Here is an 18,983-nt window from a genome sequence, read left to right as displayed (position 1 = left end):
ACACTTGTGTGTGGCATGCACACTCATGCATACATGCACACAAACTCAGACAAAATGAAAATTTAAAAATGAAATTAAATGGGTGACTTGAAGTATCTGTTAAGATAAGTGTCTGCATCAGGAATCACAGGAGTGGCAGCTCACATCATTGCCCAGACTTTTGCTGTACAAATATTCATGGAATACTGTGCCTTGTGGATGTGCAAGTATTCTAGTCTCCAATGGTATACACAATCCTCTTTTGTTTCCTTCCTAGGGAATGGAATTATGGTGTTCCCCCACTTTTATTTCTTCTTTGAATTTTCTGTATTGTTTCCCTGAGACAGTTTTGGGAAAGAATGAAACAAAGTTACTAATGGTTTCTTTGAGAGACTAGGAAGCCAGAGGTGGAATGGCCTGTGATTCCAGTGCTCTAGAGGCTGAGGCTGGAGGATCCTGAGTTTGAGGTCAGCTTGGGTTACACAGTGAGAACCCCCTGTCACAAAATTGGAGACCTGGATACAGCTGGACTGGATCACCAGTTAGCCTCAAGGGTTATCTTGCCTCCATTCTCCAGTTCTGGGTTGATAGGTGTGCACTGCCATGCCTGGCTTTTATTTATTTTATTTGAACTCAGATCCTCAGGCTTATATGAAAAGCCCTTTATAGACTGAGCTACCTCTCATCCCTGAAGGGGGCTGCTCTCTTTCTAGGGATGCTATAAAGTGCTTATATATGGCTAGAATTAGGAATTGCATGTACAGGGTCTGAGGTGGGGGGCAGGGTATGCTGGCCATCTTGACTAAAGCAATCAATTCACCACATGTACGTGTCTCAAAACATCATGCCGTCTGTCAATTAGTCAGGAAAAGAAAAAGGAATAAAGACTTAGAGAAATTGTAGAGTTCAACAGGCTTGCCTAATGTGCTCTGGCCTGGGTGTGAGCTCTAACACTAGAATGAAGGCAAGGTAATTGCCCAAGCAATTTTTAAAACATATATTTGAAACTTTATTTTCAAAAGTAAAATTGATCAATTGCAAGAGGACCTGAGTTTGATCACTCGAACCCACATGGTGGTAGGAAAGAACTGAGGCCTGCAAGTTGACCTCTGACCTCCACATGTGTGCTGTGGTTGTGAACACACAGACATACAGAGGCAACCAATGGGCAGGAGGCTAACTCCAAGGCTGCAGGGCTTGTTGCTTGCCCCTGGAAAGGAAGGACCCAGGAGGGTAGACCATGAGTGTGCCTGTATGTACATGCTTGCCTGTATGTGCACTTTTCTGTTCCTGTACATGCACGTGTACCCATATATGCATGCATGCCTGTGGAGGTCAGAAGTCAACCTTGAGCATCATCTCCAGGTGTCTAGCATTTTTGAGTGGCATCTCTCATTGGTCTGAGCTCACCAAGGAGGCTAGACTCACTGGAATCTAGCCTAGGATTCTCCTTGTGGCCACTGTGCTTGGTTGGCATTTTCTTCCTTCCTTCCTTCCTTCCTTCCTTCCTTCCTTCCTTCCTTCCTTCCTTCCTTCCTTCCTTTCTCTCTGTCTCTCTCTGTCTCTCTCTGTCTCTCTCTCTGTCTCTCTGTCTCTCTGTCTCTCTCTCTCTGTCTCTCTCTCTCTCTCTCTCTCTCTCTCTCTCTTTCTTTTTTTCTATGTGAATTCTGGGCTCAAACTCATCTTTGTGTTTGACAGCTACCTCTCTAGCCTCATGGCTGCCTTCTAGTTAGATATAATTAGAAGTTTTGAGATAGTGTCTTGCTATGTAGCTCAGGCTAGCCTTCAACTCTTCATCCTTCCTCAGTCTCCAAAGGGCTGTAATTACAGGTGTGTGTGTGTGTGTGTGTGTGTGTGTGTGTGTGTGTGTGTGTGGTGTGTTTCTACATCTGGCTACTGGTTGCTTTGTAAAAAGCAGAGCCTTACCTCAGCCACAGCAGTGAAGGGCAGAACCTGGACCCTGGACTAACTGGAGAGAACTTGGGGCTGGTGTGGAACCCAGGCCTTGTCAATCGCCCCTTGAATTGGGCTTGGGATTTCCCAGGAGTGTGGTCAGAGCTTACCCTTCTGAGCTGGCGAGAAACTGCATCTCCGTGGGCACTGTTCGAAGTCCATTTCCCCGTACAGCAGCTGGGAGAAAAGAGCAGACACGTTAGTGACTCCCAAGGAGACTAACTGGAAGCTTCCAACTCCTGTGCAGCCAATCAGGAACGAGATTTCACTGCCAAGACGGTGTGCTATTCACTGAAGAAAACAGTGAGGCAGATCAAGAGACAGCCGTGGAGAGGGAAGAAGGAGGGAAGGAAGAAGAGATAGAGAAAATAATGATGATGATTTCAGGCAGTGATGAATGTTATCAAAGAAATAAACCAGGGTAGGAAGAGAACGTGACAGTCAAGTGCCACGTCACTATGAGCTGATGACATTCGATGATGCCTACAGGATGACAGTGGCCAGTCCTGTGAAGCTCCATGGGAAAAGGCTACAGGAAACAGGAATATCAAGTGCAAAGGCCCTGTGGTGGGAAAAGCTGGCAGAGCTGGGCAAGCCTGGCTATAGGTGGGGTTTTTCATCAGGACCACCAGCTCCCCAATAAACAACAGGGTGACTTGTTTTTAACTATAAATATTTGACCTACAGCTTAGGCTTGTTCCTAACTAGCTCTTACATCTTAAGTTAACCCATATTTATGAGTTTATGTGCTGCCATATAGTTCATGGCTTGTTACCTCATCTTCTACATGTCCTGCTTCCTCTGCAGCTGGCTGGCGACTCTGCCCTTCTTCTTCCCAGCATTCTCTCAGTCTGGCTCTCCCGCTTAGCTTCTTGCCTAGCTATTGACTAGTAAGCTCTTTATTAAACCAATGACAGCAACACATATTCACAGTGTACAAAAAGATGGCTCCACAGCACCTGGCATCCTGGGACAGTGATGGAAAGTCAAAGGTGACAGAAGGCCCCGTAGGATGAGGGGCCTGAGAAGGAAGATGTGTAGTTATATTTTCCAGGTTTCTCTAGGTTTGGATGGACTGCAGGGAGCTGGCTGTCCAGGGTAAGTCAGAGGATAGTGGCCGCGACACCAGTGGTCACAGACACTGAGGTTGTGCAAGCTGTGTGTGTGTGTTTCTCTTCTTTTGAAATCAAGACCTCACTGCTAGCAGGTACAAGGGCTGGGATTCAAGTACACAAATTTTACAAAATGGGCCGAGCACAAAATCTCCTGTGTCTCTTGTGTGCCCAGCAGTGAATGATGAGACATGAAGAGGCTGGTCACAGGGGTACCGCCTTCTTCTTCACAGGGGTACCGCCTTCTTCTTTACAGGGGTACCGCCTTCTTCTTCACAGGGGTACCACTTCTTCTTCACAGGGGTATTGCCTTCCAGCACAAGGTAAATAGGCAGGACATGTAATGTGGGTGGGTGTCACAGGAAATACCACAGGGGAGGGAATGAGACATCATCTTCAGGAGTCTGGCTGACATATGGGAAGGACATCTGTCATCTCTCAGAGGTGTGCTGGAGGTGGGGACAGGACAAGTGGTGCAAATTCCAAGGGTGGTGAAGAGGGAACACAAAGGTCCTGAGGCAGGAAGGTGCTAACGTGTCAAAAAGGGACAGTGGGACTGGAGGCTCTGACTCTCTCATGTGCGCACGCGTACACACACACATACACATACACATACACACTCACCATTTGATTTTTTTTTCCACATAGGAATTTCCTTCTAGACATAGGTTACTCAGTCAGCCCTGTTTACTGGGAGGAAGGGCACACAGTCAGCCCTGTGCCCTTGGAGGAAGGGCACACAGTCAGCCCTGTTTACTGGAAGGAAGGGCACACAGTCAGCCCTGTTTACTGGAAGGAAGGGCACACAGTCAGCCCCGTGCCCTGGGAGGAAAAGTCTGGGCTCTTGCCTTGGCCTCTCTGTGTCACCCACCAGCCTGGGGACACCCTTTCTTGCTCCATAGTCTTGCTGGCACCAAAGGAGAACAAGACTCTGTGGTGGCTGATGGCATCATTTCTGCTGTGTCCTGGGGTGCCCCCTCCCTGCTGAGCACAGCAGGGGTTTCAGGTGAAAGGCCAGGTCCACTCCCGCTAGACTGCTGAACAGCTCACAGGTAGGGCAAGGGGACACATGTCCACATGCAGTACGTGAGGCCAGGGCCCAAGGCACTGAAGCAGAAGGAAAGGGTTGTTAATAACACACAGATGTGGGGGTGGAGTGGAGTAGGGGAGTGGAGGTGTCCATCCCCAGAGGATGGCCTCTGACCCAGTGACCCCTGGCCCTCACCATCTCTAGTTTGCCTTGTATCTTTCCCACTGGGCTCCACGTATCTGCGGGAAGCGTCAGACACTGGCAGAGCTTGCTGGTACCTGGGGCAGAGCCCCCCAGCCCTGGGGACTCCCTCAGGTGTGGGTCCCACCCAGAGGGTCTGGAGGGACTCTGCAGTGAGCAGGGCCTTGGCAGTTTTGACAATGATGGCAGGAGATTCTTTTGTGTAGCCGGGGTTGAAACCAAGAGTTCTGTAGCCACAGAAGGGAAACAGACCTGCAATGTCTGCCCAGGCCCTGGTGGTGGGCATGTACACCCCAGTGGGTACCATGTGGAGCCTGGCTGCTGACTGCCTACATCAGAGTTGGGGAGCTCCATATGAGACTTGTGTGATTCCACCAGACATAAAAGGCTTGGTGTGTGCACCTGTGGGTGGGGGTGGGGTCCGCACTGATGTCAGAATGATCTCTACTGGGCACTAGTTTTGATGACGGTGATGAAGATGAAGGAGAAGTTGAAAAAGCAGGGAAGCCAAAGCAAGTGTTCCTTGCTTGCCTTTTACTCTGGCTGTCCCACGGCACTCCTGTGACCCAAGTGGCCTTAGAGACTGAATGGAAACAGCTCTGTGGGGCAAAGTCTCTAGGGAGCCTTTTGCTGGGTCCTAAAGATGCAGGTCAGCCCAGAGCTTGGCGCTCACGTAAGGGCTGCACAGGTAACAAACCTTGAGTGTACACTGTGTGGGAGGGCTGGGACCTGCATGCTTGCCATTGCACAGCACCCAGCAGCCATGGAGCTGGGCTGCTACAGTCCTCTGAATTTGGAAATGAGGCCTGGAGAGGCAGGTCAAGGTTGGGGACATGGGGACCCAGTGGGTTAGTGGCAGAGCCAGGCCTTTACTGTACCTAGGACTGATGATTAACCCAGAACTGCCAACCCCCTCTCTCTCACACACCTCCATAACTCTCACCCCATGTCTAGGGCACTCGCCCCGGCACCTAGTAGGTCTGACACAGAACTAAAGAGTATTCCAATTTCCCGGTCCAGTCTCTTAAATTTGCCTCAGGAAAGAGCTAGCCTGTTGAGTTAGGTAAAAATGACCCCATGGAGGGTCAAACACCCCACATTAGGTAGTTTAATGTACACAATTCATTCAGCACACCCAGTAGCCTAAAGGTAAATACTGTTAACTTCATAGGATGAAGAGAGAAACTGAGGAATAGCATAGATGCTAACTGGCCTGTTCATTTGCTTACTAATTACCTATGTGCATTTATTGAGCACCTACTATATCCCAGCACCAATAAATGTCATTCACAAAATGAGTAGGATTGACTCAAACTTTCCTGGGCTTGGAGATAGCCACAGACTGAAGGCAGATGATCACATGGCCCTTCTCCCAGGATGGGAAGGAAACATGTTGAAAGGCAGAGAGGGCCTTACCTCCTATCCTGCCAGCTTGTAGAATGTGCTTTTATTGTTGATGTCTTCGAGTTCTGCACACATGTTCGCATGTGTGCACAGGTTTAGAGACTAGAAGTCAATGTTGGGTGTCTTTCTCTTCTGCTCTCCACCTTGGTTCTTTGAGACAGAGTCTCTCCCTGAACCTAGAGCTCTGGCTAGCCTGGCCACGAAACTCCAGAGAACTTGCTGTCTGTCTCCACCTCCCCAGTGAGGGGATTATAGGTATGGACCACTCTGTCTACTTTTCACCTGAGTTCTGTGGATCCACACGTGTGTCCTCCACCTTGTACAGCAAGTACTTCACCAACAGAACCATCTCTCCACCCTGGTTTGGTTTTGTTGTTTTGTTTTGAGAGAGGATCTTGCAAACAGCCCTGGCTGCCTTTGAATGTGACATCTTTCTCGGCCTTCTAAATGCTGGGATTACAGGTGTGAGCCATCACAGCGGCCCCAAATTAGCCCCTTCCTCTGTCACAGGCTCCTGTTTCATGCATGTCACAGGCCACACACAAGATAGACAAGTCCTGACTTTCTAGATTAGAGAGACCCAGGAGGCAACTGGTAAGTGAAGAGTGGGGGAGGGAGCCGATGACCTCAACCTGAATGGTTGCTGTAACTACAGCCATATGAGTGACACATATGGGTAGCCTCTTCCAGGCAGGGAAAAGGCAGAAGAGTTGAGGTTCAAAAACCCCTTGCTGGCTGAGGGGAATCTCCTTGACTGAAGCCGGGGTTAGAACAGCGCCCCCTACAGGCGAAAAGGGCAATGACAAAATGCCACGGAACATTTAGCAGCAGCAAAATGGGAAGGAGGGGTGGCAGGGACCCCCTGCAAGGTGGAGGACCTCCACCCTACACCAGCATCTTCTCCCTTCTGTGAGTCTCCACCTCTTCATGTACAGACCATAAACATCACACAAGATAATGAGACCTTGAGCCAAGTTGACATTCGGATCTTCAGGAAAGGACAGTTTGTGTTGACATTGTGGTTGACCTGGTGACCCTCGCGAACTTGGAGCCTCTGAGAAACTCCCTGTTCAAAGAGTCCACTAGTGTCCTCCCACCTGTCTACAGCACAGAGACTGAGTGGAAGTGGCCTTTCTCTTTACCCTGGAGTCAGCACCGCCCTGAGCCTCCAAGGCTGTTCATTAACTTCTAGGCCTCTGATCCAGAAACCTGCAGGCAGATGTCTGGCCCGGACTCCAGGGCCTCGACCTCCCCATGGCCTGCAGAGTAGGAAGAGAGGCTATGGGTTTCTTTTCATAATCATCACTGTATGTGACCTCGGGGGAGTCCCCTCTCTTTTCAAGGTCTTAGAGGTTTTGGTTTTGTTATAAGGGACTGAGACATCCAAACATTTGTGTGGCCATCCTGTGGGAGGCAGGGGGATGGGATAAAAGGAATGCAGCCCACAGTCAGCCAGCCCAGTTCAAACACTTAGTGCCGCAGGTCATCCTGCCATGGTGACCCCTGGGGTCTTCCTCACCCTCTCCTTATTTCTTCCTCAAATCCCATTTATCAAAATGAGGACACTGGAGCCCACTCCATTCAGACACAGACCCTTGGCCCCACAATACAGTAAGTACTCAGTGGGCATGGTTCTTCTGCATATACAACAGGTATAATGGGATAGGCTCAGCTGGGGTTGAAATGAGTGAAGGGGTAGTGTCAACTGTCTGATGCCACCCCAGGGTGACCGTGAGGCCATCCTCTCTGAGCCCCACAACTTGGGAGGGAACAGTTTGAAGACCAGTAAGCCAGCACCATAGAGGGGGGTCAGTAGCCCCAGTTCTGTAGCCTGAATCTGGCTCACCCTTGTCTTGGTATGACCTGTCATGTAAGAACATATCTTACATTTTATTTTATTTTATTTTATTTTGGAGCTGAGGATCGAACCCAGGGCCTTGTGCTTGCTAGGCAAGTACTCTACCACTGAGCTGAATCCCCAACCCCACATTTTTTAATAGTTCAAAATATCCAGAGCTTGGGAGATGGCTCAGTCAGCAAAATGCTTGCTGTACAAGCATGAGGACCTGAGTTTCATCCCAAGTACCCAATAAAAGCCAAGTGTGGCACGTGTCTGTAATCCCAGAGCTGGGGAGGTGGAGATGGGATTAATCCTGGGGCGGGCTGACCAGCCAGTGTAGCTGAATTGTTGAGTTCCAGGTTCATTGGAACACCCTGTCTCAAAATATATGCCTCATGTGCACCCCCTCAAATGCATGTGAACATGTATAATACACACAGAAACACACAAGATCCACAGAAAAAGACCATTGGGGGATGACAACATTATAGGAAATCTTAATTTTGGCTCCTGTACGTGACTTTTTCTTGGCATATAGTCAGCCCTTGGCACTCTGCCACCTTCTTCAAAGGCAGAGCTGGGAAATTGCAACAGAGTGGCCCACGAGCCTAAAATGTTTGCTGTCTGGTTATTTACGGGGAGCCACTGCCAACCCCACTACCTGGCAAATCTCCCATGTTACCTGGAAGACTCTGGCCTTGTGACAATCCGTCTCTGCTGTCTCATCAACAGTGACATTCTGGGTGCATCACTCGGCCTTCCCAAGCCCATCTGTAAAGTGCTTCTAAGTCCTTCCAGCTTTCAGGGCTGTGCATGATGTAAATAACACACATTGTCAGACATGGGCAGTCTGTGGATGGCGTATGGATCAATGCAATTTGTGTATGAATGTGTGTGTGTGTCTGTATGCAGTGCACATGTGTGTGCAGTGTGCATGTGTACAGTGTGTGCAGGTGTGCAAGTGTGCATATGTATGCAGTGTAAATGTGTGTACATGTGTATGCAGAGTACATGTATGTGCAGGTGTGCATATGAATGTGTGTGTTAATGCAATATACATGTGCCTGCAGGTATGCGTGTATGCATGTGTACATGTATATGTATGCAGTATACATAATGTGCATATGTACACGTGTGCCATGAATGTCTGTGAATGTGGAAGCAAGAAGTAAACCTCAGGTACTGTTTTTCAGGAGTCATCCTTTTTTTTTTTTTTTTTTTGAGATAGTCTCACATGTAGTGCTGAGTGGACTGGAACTCCTTATGTAGACCAGGATGACCTTGAACTCACAGAGATGAGCTGCCATCTGAGTGTTAAGGTCAAAGGCATGTACCACGTATGGCATCTTGTTTTTGGGGGTACAGGGTCTCTCACTGACCTGGGAATCACCGGTTTGGCCAGGCTGACTGGTCAGCAAGTCCCAGGGATCCACCTGTGTTCACCTCCTCAGTGCTGGGATTATAAGCATGTGCCGCCTCACCTGACTTTTAACACAGGCTCTGAGGATAGAACTCAGGTCTTCACACTTGTGGGACAATTCCATTCTGGGCTTGTTAACATATTAATTCATGTTTGCAAAGAACACAGCTAGCATGGTTTCATGGATAAAGCTTGCTGCATTTATTGGCATGAATGACTATTGTAGAATATTATTTTAGGTGTGTTACTTTTGTTTCTATTTTTTAACTCTTAGAAGCTGTTACTGTGCCTGTCTAAAACACCTGATTGTCTAATAAAGGACTGAATGGCCAATAGCAAGGCAGGAGAAAGGATAGGCGGGGCTGGCAGGCAGAATATATAGATGGAGAAATCTGGGAGGAGAGAAGAAAGAAAAAGAGAGGAAAGAGGACTCCAGGGGCCAGCCACCCAACCAGACATGGAGTAAGAAGGAAAGAAAAGGCATACAGAAATAGAGAAAAGCCAAAGCCCAAAGGCAAAAGCTAGATGGGATAATTTAAGTAAAGCTGGCTAGCAACAAGCCAAGCTAAGGCCAAGCATTTATAATTAAGAATACGCCTCCAAGTGTGATTTATTTTGGGACCGGGCAGGCGGACTCCTCAAAAGAGCTAATAGTAAAAGAACAACCAACAACAAATGGCACCTGTGTGGGAATGATCAGGCATTTTTGTCAAAGTAGAGCTTCCATCCGTCATCCCACGCAGTGTCTCTCACTCTCACCATCCAGTCACACCCACTCAACAGGAGGCAGACACTGGAAAGGCAGAACTGTAAGAACCCCATATTTCCATGAATGTTCATGGACCAAACTTAGACACCTGGCCACCTAAGATGCAAAGGAAGGTTGGAAATTAAGCCTTCCTCAGCATGGCGTGTGCGGTGTGAAGGCTCTGTGATCAAGGAAGAGACAATGCTGGAGATGAGCAGGCAATCTCAGCCGGTGTGTGGATGGATTTTAGGCCCCTCTTAAAGACATCAATAAAAAGTAAGACATTTTAAAGCAGAGGTGATGTGGCAGTCACTTTTTCACCATGAGATACACACACACACACACACACACACACACACACACACACACACACAGAGAGAGAGAGAGAGAGAGAGAGAGAGAGAGAGAGAGAGAGAGAGAGAGAGAGAGGATCACAGATCACAGGGTTGCCAATGAAAAGTCCTGCATCCTTGTGCCTCCAAAGTGACCCATAATGCCTTCCTCTGATTTTGTCATGTTTGAACAAAATAACTCCCTATGTTTTAAACCACTGGAAAGCAGATGTGCTTCCTATTGCTGCCAAAAGAATTCTCACTGATGTAGCCCTTTTCTGGCCACACTGCCTGGGTACAAAGTCAGGCTCAGCCACCTTCTCTGTGTGATCTGTGGTAGCCACTTCCACCTGAGCAGCCCCCACCCTCCGCATGCACACACACACACACACACACACACACACACACACACACACACACCCTGCCACACACACACATCTGAAAACACAACAGATGTTAAGAGCCCAGTGTCAGAGAGTGGAGAGGCCAGACCCCTCAGGTCAGTGTGATCTGTGACAGGCGTCCTTACGTCAATATTGCCCCTCCTGCCAGCCTCTACTCTGAGTAGATAGAGTCTCACTATTTAGCCCTGGCTGGCCTGGAGCTCACTATGTAGACTGGGCTGAGCTGGCCTGAAACTCACGGGGATCAGCCTGTCTCTGCCTCCTGAGTGTTGGGATTTTAGAAGTGAGTCACCCTTACTCCCTGCCTCCCCCTCCCATCATGGGAGCTCCTGCAGAAACAGCATAGTGTTGCTCTCTTTACAGTTGGCTGGAGAATTCTTTGAGCATTTGCATCTGGGAAAGAAACTGCAAACATTTGTGTAGCTTCATTAAATTCTCACAGAATGCCCTCAAGAAGGGCTAGCCTGGACCATGCTTTGTCCAGCATTGGCTGCCTGAGAATTTGCACAGCCCTTGTTCCCACTGGTATGGGCAGTTGCCCATCTGATGTTTACCAGCCTCCTTGTTCCCCTGGGTGCTCCTCTGGGTCTCGGGGTCTATGGGCACCTGTTCAAATGCTTACAGACAAAGTTAACTGCAGCACCTGCTTCCAAATGTACAGGAAGAGTGCTTCACCGTTGCTTAGTATACAATAAATGCAAGTCTTAAAACTCCAGGGTGCCATGGTTTGGCATATCTGATTCTCAATTAACTGTCACCATCAAAACACTTAGCCCACAGTATGTGTCAGCACATGTGTGTGCCCTTGGCCTCCCACAGTGGCCTGTGGACCTTGCTCATCTCCTCAGCAATGGTATGGCCCTGGCAACCCTCCAGCTCACCTGTGCTCTCGTCACCTTCCCGATGAAGGTCCTTCCGAGCTTCCCGGTGGCCAAAAAGGCTTTTGAGGATGGCATTGGCAATGGGCAGCATCATGGCGGTGGAGGCCGTGTTGCTCAGCCACATAGACAGGAATGAAGTGGTCACCATCATCCCCAGAATGAGCCTGGGTGGCAGAAAGAGTTAAGATTGGATCTAGAACATGGGGTCAAAGAGGGGATATGGTCTAGTTTCCTGACCCTGGGGTGTCTAAGAGACTGGTTTTACAGTAGAGAAGTTGGGGTCCAGAAAGGCAGAGGGGTAGCAAATAGGCGAGCAACTGCCAGGCTTACCTTATTTGATTTGGGGTGTGTGTGTCATGGAGCATGCTCAGTTCTCTCTTTCCACTTTAGGTGGCTTGTAGAGATCTAACTCAGGCCACCAAGCTGGCGCAGCAAATGCCTTTACCCACTGAACCATTTTGCCTGCTCTTAGCTTGTTTTAGATCCAAGGAAAACTGGGTTTCTTGTGCTTAAAGGGGCCTGGCCATAAAGTCAGTCCAAGCCTAGGGTTTCCCTACCTTGCCCCCAGGTCCTTAATGATGCCCATTCCAGAACATAGTGACCCAGCACTAGAATCTGCCCTTTGGTCTCTCCCTGTTCGGATCCACTCCTGTCTGCACCTGCTGCTCATGTAGCTGGGCTTCTTGCCAGCACAAAGCCCACCTGGCTGCTTCTGTTCCCAGTCTCTGATTTGTCCACCCCCCCCCCCCAGCAGAATCTGTGTCATGGGCTTTTCCACCTGGAGCTAACGTAATACACAGTGTTAAGCAGGAGGTAAGTGGAGGCTTTGCCATAGATTAAGCCATATTGTCGGGATAGGCCATCTCACAGGCCTGGATTGTTATTTTAAATCCCATGAGTTGTGCATCATGCAATTTACAACCTTTTAGGGAGACTGAGAGTCACAGGGGTTCATGGGAAAACAATAATATGTCCATCTACATATATTTAAAAAAAACATTTTTCTTTTTGAGACAGAGGACCTTGGCCTCAGTCCAAGGTGCCTGATCACACTATTCTAAAATCCTGTGCACAAGACTGAGGAACCAGGAGTCCAACTCCATCTCCGGTGAGAATGTATTTTATTTTATTGCTTTTTTGAGACAGGATCTCACTATGTAGCTCTGGCTGTCCTGGAACTCACTCTGTAGACCAAGCTGACCTCAGACTCATGGAGACCTGCCTGCTTCTACCTCCTGAGTGCTAGGATTAAAGGTGTGCATGACCATGGCTGGCTTTAGATGACTTTTAAGCAGATAAAGGGGCATTGTCACCAAATCAATTGTACATTGCACATACGAGGAACCCACCAAATTGTCAAGGAACTAATAAACCAAAACATGTGGGAAAAGATAGCTTCTTGGCCCAACAGGAAGAGCTTGTTTGCCCGCCCCCCCCCCCACACACACCACAGGCTGCCCTGAGGCCTTACCTGGCAGGCTGGACCCCAACCAGCATGAGGACCTTGAGGGCGATTCTACGGTGCAAGTTCCATTCCTCGATGGCACTGGCCATGATCAGGCCGCTGAGGAAGAGGAAGTTGGTGTCAAGGAAGTACTGGGGGCAGACCTTGCTGGAAGGCAGAATGCCCATGAAGGGGAAGAGGATGATGGGCAGAAGAGCTGTCACTGACAGGGGCAGGGCCTCTGTGCACCAGTACACGGCCATGAGCAGGATGACATACAGGCAGCGGCCTTCCTGTGGGGGGCAGGAGATGAAGACTTGGTCAGTGGCTCCTGCATCAGGCTAGAGGTGTCAGGGCAGTGGGGGGCACACCAAGACTTGTGCTCAGGGAAGCAGTGGACAGCATCATCTTGCTCAACTACAGAATGGGGAAGCTGTCTCTATGCACCACAGATACTGTTGGAGATACATGAAAACACCGCCATTATCTCTGTGGAAAACCCTGAAGAAGAGAATGTTCACAATTTACTTTTACAGAAGCCCAGGAAGTGGGAGGTGAAACAGAAGGAAACCAATAGAGAGTACTTAAAAGGTTCCCCCAGGGACACCTGGAGCATGATCCTGGTGGGAATCCTGGTTTTATGTGTCAACTTGACACAAGATAGAGTCATCAGAGAGGAAAAAAGCCTCAGTTGAGGAAATGCCTCCATGAGATCCAGCTGTAAGGCATTTTCTCAATTAGTCACCAATGAGGGAGGGCCCAGCCCACTGTGGGTGGTGCCATCCCTAGGCTGGTGGTCCTGGGTTCTGTAAGAAAGCAGGCTGAGCAAGCCAGTAAGCAGCACCCCTTAATGGCCTCTGCATCAGCGCCTGCCTCCAGGTTCCAGCCATGCTTGAGTTCCTGTCCTGACTTCATCCAATCACGAACTATGATGATATGGAAGAGTAAGTCACATAACCCTTTCCTCCCTAACTTGCTTTTTGGTTATGGTCACATGTGTTTGGTCACAATGATAGAAATCCTAACTAAGAGAGTGGTGCAGCAGATGTGTCCAATCTTTTGATGTTAGGAAAAGATGCTATCTACAAAGGTCGTGCTTGAAAGCCACATAGTCCGGTTACAAAGGAAGAAGAAGAAGGAAGAGGAAGAAGAGAAGGAGGAGAAGGAGGAGGAAGAGGAGAAGGAGGAAGAGGAGAAACCATCTCTCAGTGTTTTAAATAAGTTGAGAAAATTTGCATAGGACTGCACTGATGGCTATCCTTGCCGGCTCTACACAATAGAACATGTCTTGAGCTGTTCTCTGAGATATAGGACAGTGGGGTATTTCACAGCTGATTGCCTGTCATCCCTGATTGAGGACTGCTTCTAGGAGCATGGACTCCCCCAGGGGCAGACTGAGCATGCCCCTCCAGCCAGAGAAGCTCACCATGGAGGCAGGCAGATGCCTCTGGTGTTGAGTGGGATTGGCCAGCAGTGATGGCAACTGCCATCCCTACAGGACCCTCAGCAGTGCCCAGTGCAAGCACACTCTTGATATGGAATGAAAGAGCCTACACTCATTGAGCTGTTCTGTGCCATTTACCCTGCTCTGTACACCACCTGATGTGAGTCTCAGGTTTGGGAAAGGTGGGTCCTGGGATGCCTGGGTGCAATGTCAGTGACTCTTGAGTCACCTTACACCTTTGCATTTGGGAGAAAAACACACGTATAAGGTCCTTCACCCTTATCTTGGGTCCGATGCAAGACATTCAGACTGCTAGACAGTCACAGACCCTCCAACATGCTGCTTGGACATGGTGCCTTGCTACCCCCAGATCCACTTCTCCAGGAGAGAACATCTAGGCATGGCAGTCACCTCCAGGGAGGTAAGGTTGGGTCTGATGAGCCGTGGGAATAGAGAGAGTGGCAGCTGAGTGTGAAAAAGGCAGATGCTAGAATCTGAACTCTAGTGCCCCTCTTCTTCCTCTGTTGACACCCAGTCTCTACTATGGTGGGACCCTTAGAAGTGGGACCCGTACCCTTGTGAGAGGCCTCAGGTTTTTTCTTCAGCTCTGGGAGGACTCCAAAGCAAGGCACCTCTCTGAGGCTGAGTGCTGCCTTTACTAGGCACCCAATCAGCCAGCATCTCCATCTTGGACATTTGCAGGGCTACTAACCAGAATCATGGAGGTTTCCAGCCTTCAGGACTATGAGCAATAAACCTGCATTGTTTATAAAGTACCCAAGCTAAGGCATTTTGTTACAGAAGCTCAAATGGACTGAGACATCCTTCTGCTCAGTTTTGCATTGTCACTCCTGTTCACAGCCGAGATACCTTGAGCTTCTTCTGGCTTTAGATGCACACTTGGCTAAGACTTCCAGGGGAACAACATTCTGGGACCATTTCCCACTAGGATGTTTGGTGGCTTTTCAAGCAAGATGACGGAGGCATATTAAACACCATCACCCAAGCTTCCTAGTGAGATGCCATCATCCTTTCCCTAAGCTCTTCATCTTGGGTCACTGTCACACCTCAATTTCATATCCCGGCTCCAAGTCCTTTGAAGAACCATTTAAAGAACAAAGCCTTCCAGGAGACAGCAGCAGCTTTCTGAACTGGGGTAGAGAGGTATTTGGCATGGGGAAGGAGAAGGGATACCTTCTGCCTGTGTTGGAAACTTCTTTTGTGTGTGAATCCAAAAGGAGTCATGTTCTCCAGCTGGACCCAGAGCCTGTCTAAGCCAAACCTAGTTAACAAGGGCTAGCATTGTTTACCCAGAATCCATCTGTAATGTTCTGAGGCAGGCAGATGGGAACATGGGTTGTTCTGTTGTGATATGGCTTTTGATTTTGTCAAGTACTAGGGACTGAACCTAGGGCCTTGCACGTGTTGGAAAAACTTCTAACTCTGAGCTCTGTCTCCAGCCCTCTTCTTACCTCTGTAGATTTTAAGACAGGATTTCATTAGTTGTCCGTGTTGGCCTTGAACATGTCAGAGCTCAAGCTGGCCTTTAATTTCAACTCCTTCTGTCTCAGCTTCCCAAGTGTCTGGGATTTACAGGCCTGAGTCACCACATCTGGTGGGAAATATGTTTTCTTCTTTAAAATGCATGCATGTGGATGAGTGTGTGCATGTGCTTATGGATGTGTGTGTAGAGGCTAGAGGCTAACCTCAGGATTCATTAGTGATGTGGCCTACCTCTTTTGCAGCATTGGCTGGAGTTCATCCATTAGGCTAGACTGGTTGGCCAATGCAGTGCACTCTGGAGCCTTCCTCTCTTGCATCCCCAGTCCTGGGTTATGAGCAGAGGCCTCAATGCCCAGCTCTCTGTGTGCATTCTGGAAATTAAACTCAGGTCCTCACAGTTGCAAGGCAAGCAATTCAGCAGCTGAGCCATTGGCTGCCCCAGTCACTGTTCTTGAGTAGGGACACCAGTGTGGTTCAGAAAGAAAGGAGTTTCACACCTCACTCAGAAAGTGAGTAGTGCATTCCACATGGGCAGAAGCACTGTAAAGGAGGATTTGCTAGGGGCCGATCAGACCTCATGTAATCCCCTTATCAGAAGCCCAGGCACATCATCTCAGGCCATGTAAGATATTCCCAAGGAGGGTTCTGAGGCCAGAGAAGTTTCAAACTACTGTTCCCCTTGGCATCCACTAAATTCCATGGCAGATGCATTGAAAGATGACAAGTTACAGAACCGTATCTGCATCTGTTTAATGCAGTTTCTCAAGATGCATTCATCCAAAGATTAAAATACTCCTTAAATCTGCCCATCTTGTACTCGATGGAAATAGTTAGGAAACCGACCTGACTATATGTAACCTGGGGAGATTCCAGCATTCAACAAGAGTGCCTTATGCTGTCTCCCCAGTTAGGATCAAAATTCCACGAGAAGAGGAATCCCTGTTTGTTGTGTCTCATTCTTTTCTATGTTCCAGAACCTAGCACAGTCCCCTACATACTTATTCTTGGTACTGTTAGAGGAGAATGGGGAAATAAATGTATGAATGAGCAGGTGGAGAGATGAATGGATAGATAGATGTATTGGATAGATGTATGGATAGAATATATGTATTGATGAATGGATGAGTGGATGGATGGGTAGGAAGATGGATGTGTGGGTGGGTACTCTAGGCTAGGCCCTAGAAGTTGGAGCTTCAGAATACAGAGGTAGGCAAGTGAACATCTGCCCTCCAAGCTGCAGTGGGACATGTGGCTACAGAGTCAATGGTGGCAGGCTCCTGGCTGCAGCACAAAGCAGCTTACTTAGTGGCAAGAGTAGCCCTAGGTCTTGTAGGAGATTGCAGAGGAATAATTAGCTCCAAGCCAAACAGGGAAATCAGGATGACCTTTCAGGAGCTCTCAGCTCTGTTTCAGAAGATGCACACTTCCACAGAGTCCGAAGGTCAGGCCCTCTGCTGTCCTCAAGCCTTTGAATATTTGTTTCTCTCTGTCCCCTCAGATCCCAGACGTGACCTGTGGGGCAGTAGAGGACTCTTGCAAATAGGAGCCTCTGATGCATCAGAAGTTTGGGGGTGGAGAGTGTTGGAGGAGCTCACATACAACACCCAACCTAAAACTTTCAGGCAACAATGTGGCTTCCTGGCTAGTTGACATTCAGGTTGAGACTCGTCAGACAGAAACCAAGAAGAGGTGCCATAGGACGAGAGTGTCAAAGGGACAATGAAGAGAAACTGAACAACATCATGCCCACAACTTAAGAGAAACAAACATCTTGAAAAATGTAGCTCTAACATCTCCTTAGGAAACCAAATCAGACATTAAAACCACCCCCTAGCCTTCTCCCCCCTCCCCCTGCCCTGCCGGTTTCAGGCATGACTGCTGAACAGAAATGGCATTGGCAGGGTTTGTGTCTTGCACACAATTCTTTGAGACCAAAGAGGAGCACTTCCTGTTTCAGTCCATGGGCTCAGTATAACCTGGTGCTGCCTTGACGAGGGCGTTATAGAAAAGAAAGTAGAATCGAATAGTAGAGAGCAGGGTGCACAAAACTACCTGGAAATGTCAATCTGAGTGGCTGAGCCCTGTTTCCTTCTCTAACCTGATTCATGTCAGGAGGTCAATGTGTCATGACAGTAGTAATGACAACCAGCGACATTTCCTGAATATTTCCTAAGTCCCAGGCTACTCCATGAATGCCCCAGGAGAATGCCCCAGAAACTTCTGTGAGGCCACTATTACCTCCCTCTCTTTTCAGAGGAGAAAGTCACCAATTTCAGTCATGCCCAGAAAGCCAAGGCCACATTTACTGGGCTGCTGAGTCTGGCCAGGAGTCTTGATTTCCCATCTCTTCTCTCCTACAGACTCCATCTCCTCTCCAGGCAAAGATCCTGGCAGGAAGCTCGAAACGAAGAAGGGCTTGGGCAGTACAAGACCAGGTTTCATTATTTTTCTGGTTAGCAATTGGAACGGCATGGGTGACCCCAATTATCTTCCCTTCCACAGCTGAGTATCCTAAGTGCAAATGGGTTCGTATTTGCCAGGGAATTGATAAGGGCCACTGTCCCTTATCTCGTCCTGACCCAGCTGGGCCTGGAAGACAGAACTGACTCAGAGCAAAGCTCTTGAACACTTAGAGATAGCAGAATTAGTACATGAACACGAGCTAACAATGTAAAGCCTTTTCTACTGTGGTAACCTTGCTGGAGCAATCAGGGATCAGCCCCAAAGAGTGGAATGAGATGCCACCTTTGATGATGAAAGAAAAGAGCAAAGCCCCCCTCCCCCAGGCATGAAGAAGAGCTGGCAGCAAAGTAGGATTAGAATTTAGCATCAGGTGGAACTGTGTATCAGCAGATACATCCTCTTTCTTTACCACTCAGGCACCTGGGGAGGGAGCATCCTGACAGTACAGAGTCCATGTTAGCTGACTGTAGAGACTCCAGAACCCTTGACAAGAAACAGGTTGTCTGAGTGGCAGGTGTAGGGCAGTGATGGTCCTATCAGCATTGTGACTGATGGCTCCATTGTGGGGGCCCACAGAGGCTCCCTAGTAAGGCCTTACTCAAGTTCAGAAAGTCTGAGCTTCATTTATCCAGCAGAGCTGCATAATAGGATGATTTGGCTAGGGGCCTGTTTACCAGGTGATTTGAGGGTCTACACTTGTTGATACCTTATACCTCGATCTTCAAAGGGGGAGATATTCTGCTTTTCTCCTTGCTGATATATAAAAAGCCCATCATGAATAAAGTCGAGATGGCTGGGTACTGACCCAGGGCCCTCCCAAAGCTA

General features: G+C 48.6%; 1 protein-coding gene across 1 annotated transcript in view; it reads right to left on the bottom strand.

Moving 5' to 3' along the window:
• Slc13a3 (solute carrier family 13 member 3) overlaps positions 1-18,983 on the bottom strand; it is a 64,534-nt gene that overhangs the window by 27,078 nt on the left and 18,473 nt on the right. Inside the window, exons 2-4 of the mRNA XM_036184309.1 lie at positions 12,776-13,041; positions 11,305-11,468; positions 2,043-2,109 (exon numbers count right to left, since the gene is read on the bottom strand). Of these exons, the coding sequence (XP_036040202.1) occupies positions 2,043-2,109; positions 11,305-11,468; positions 12,776-13,041 (497 nt within the window). The remainder of the gene's footprint in view (positions 1-2,042; positions 2,110-11,304; positions 11,469-12,775; positions 13,042-18,983) is intronic.

The sequence above is a fragment of the Onychomys torridus genome, chromosome 4 (assembly GCF_903995425.1).
Source record: "Onychomys torridus chromosome 4, mOncTor1.1, whole genome shotgun sequence".
Taxonomy (NCBI): Eukaryota; Metazoa; Chordata; class Mammalia; order Rodentia; family Cricetidae; genus Onychomys; species Onychomys torridus.
Note: the sequence above shows the minus strand (reverse complement) of the source record. Positions and strands in the feature narration are given on the sequence as shown.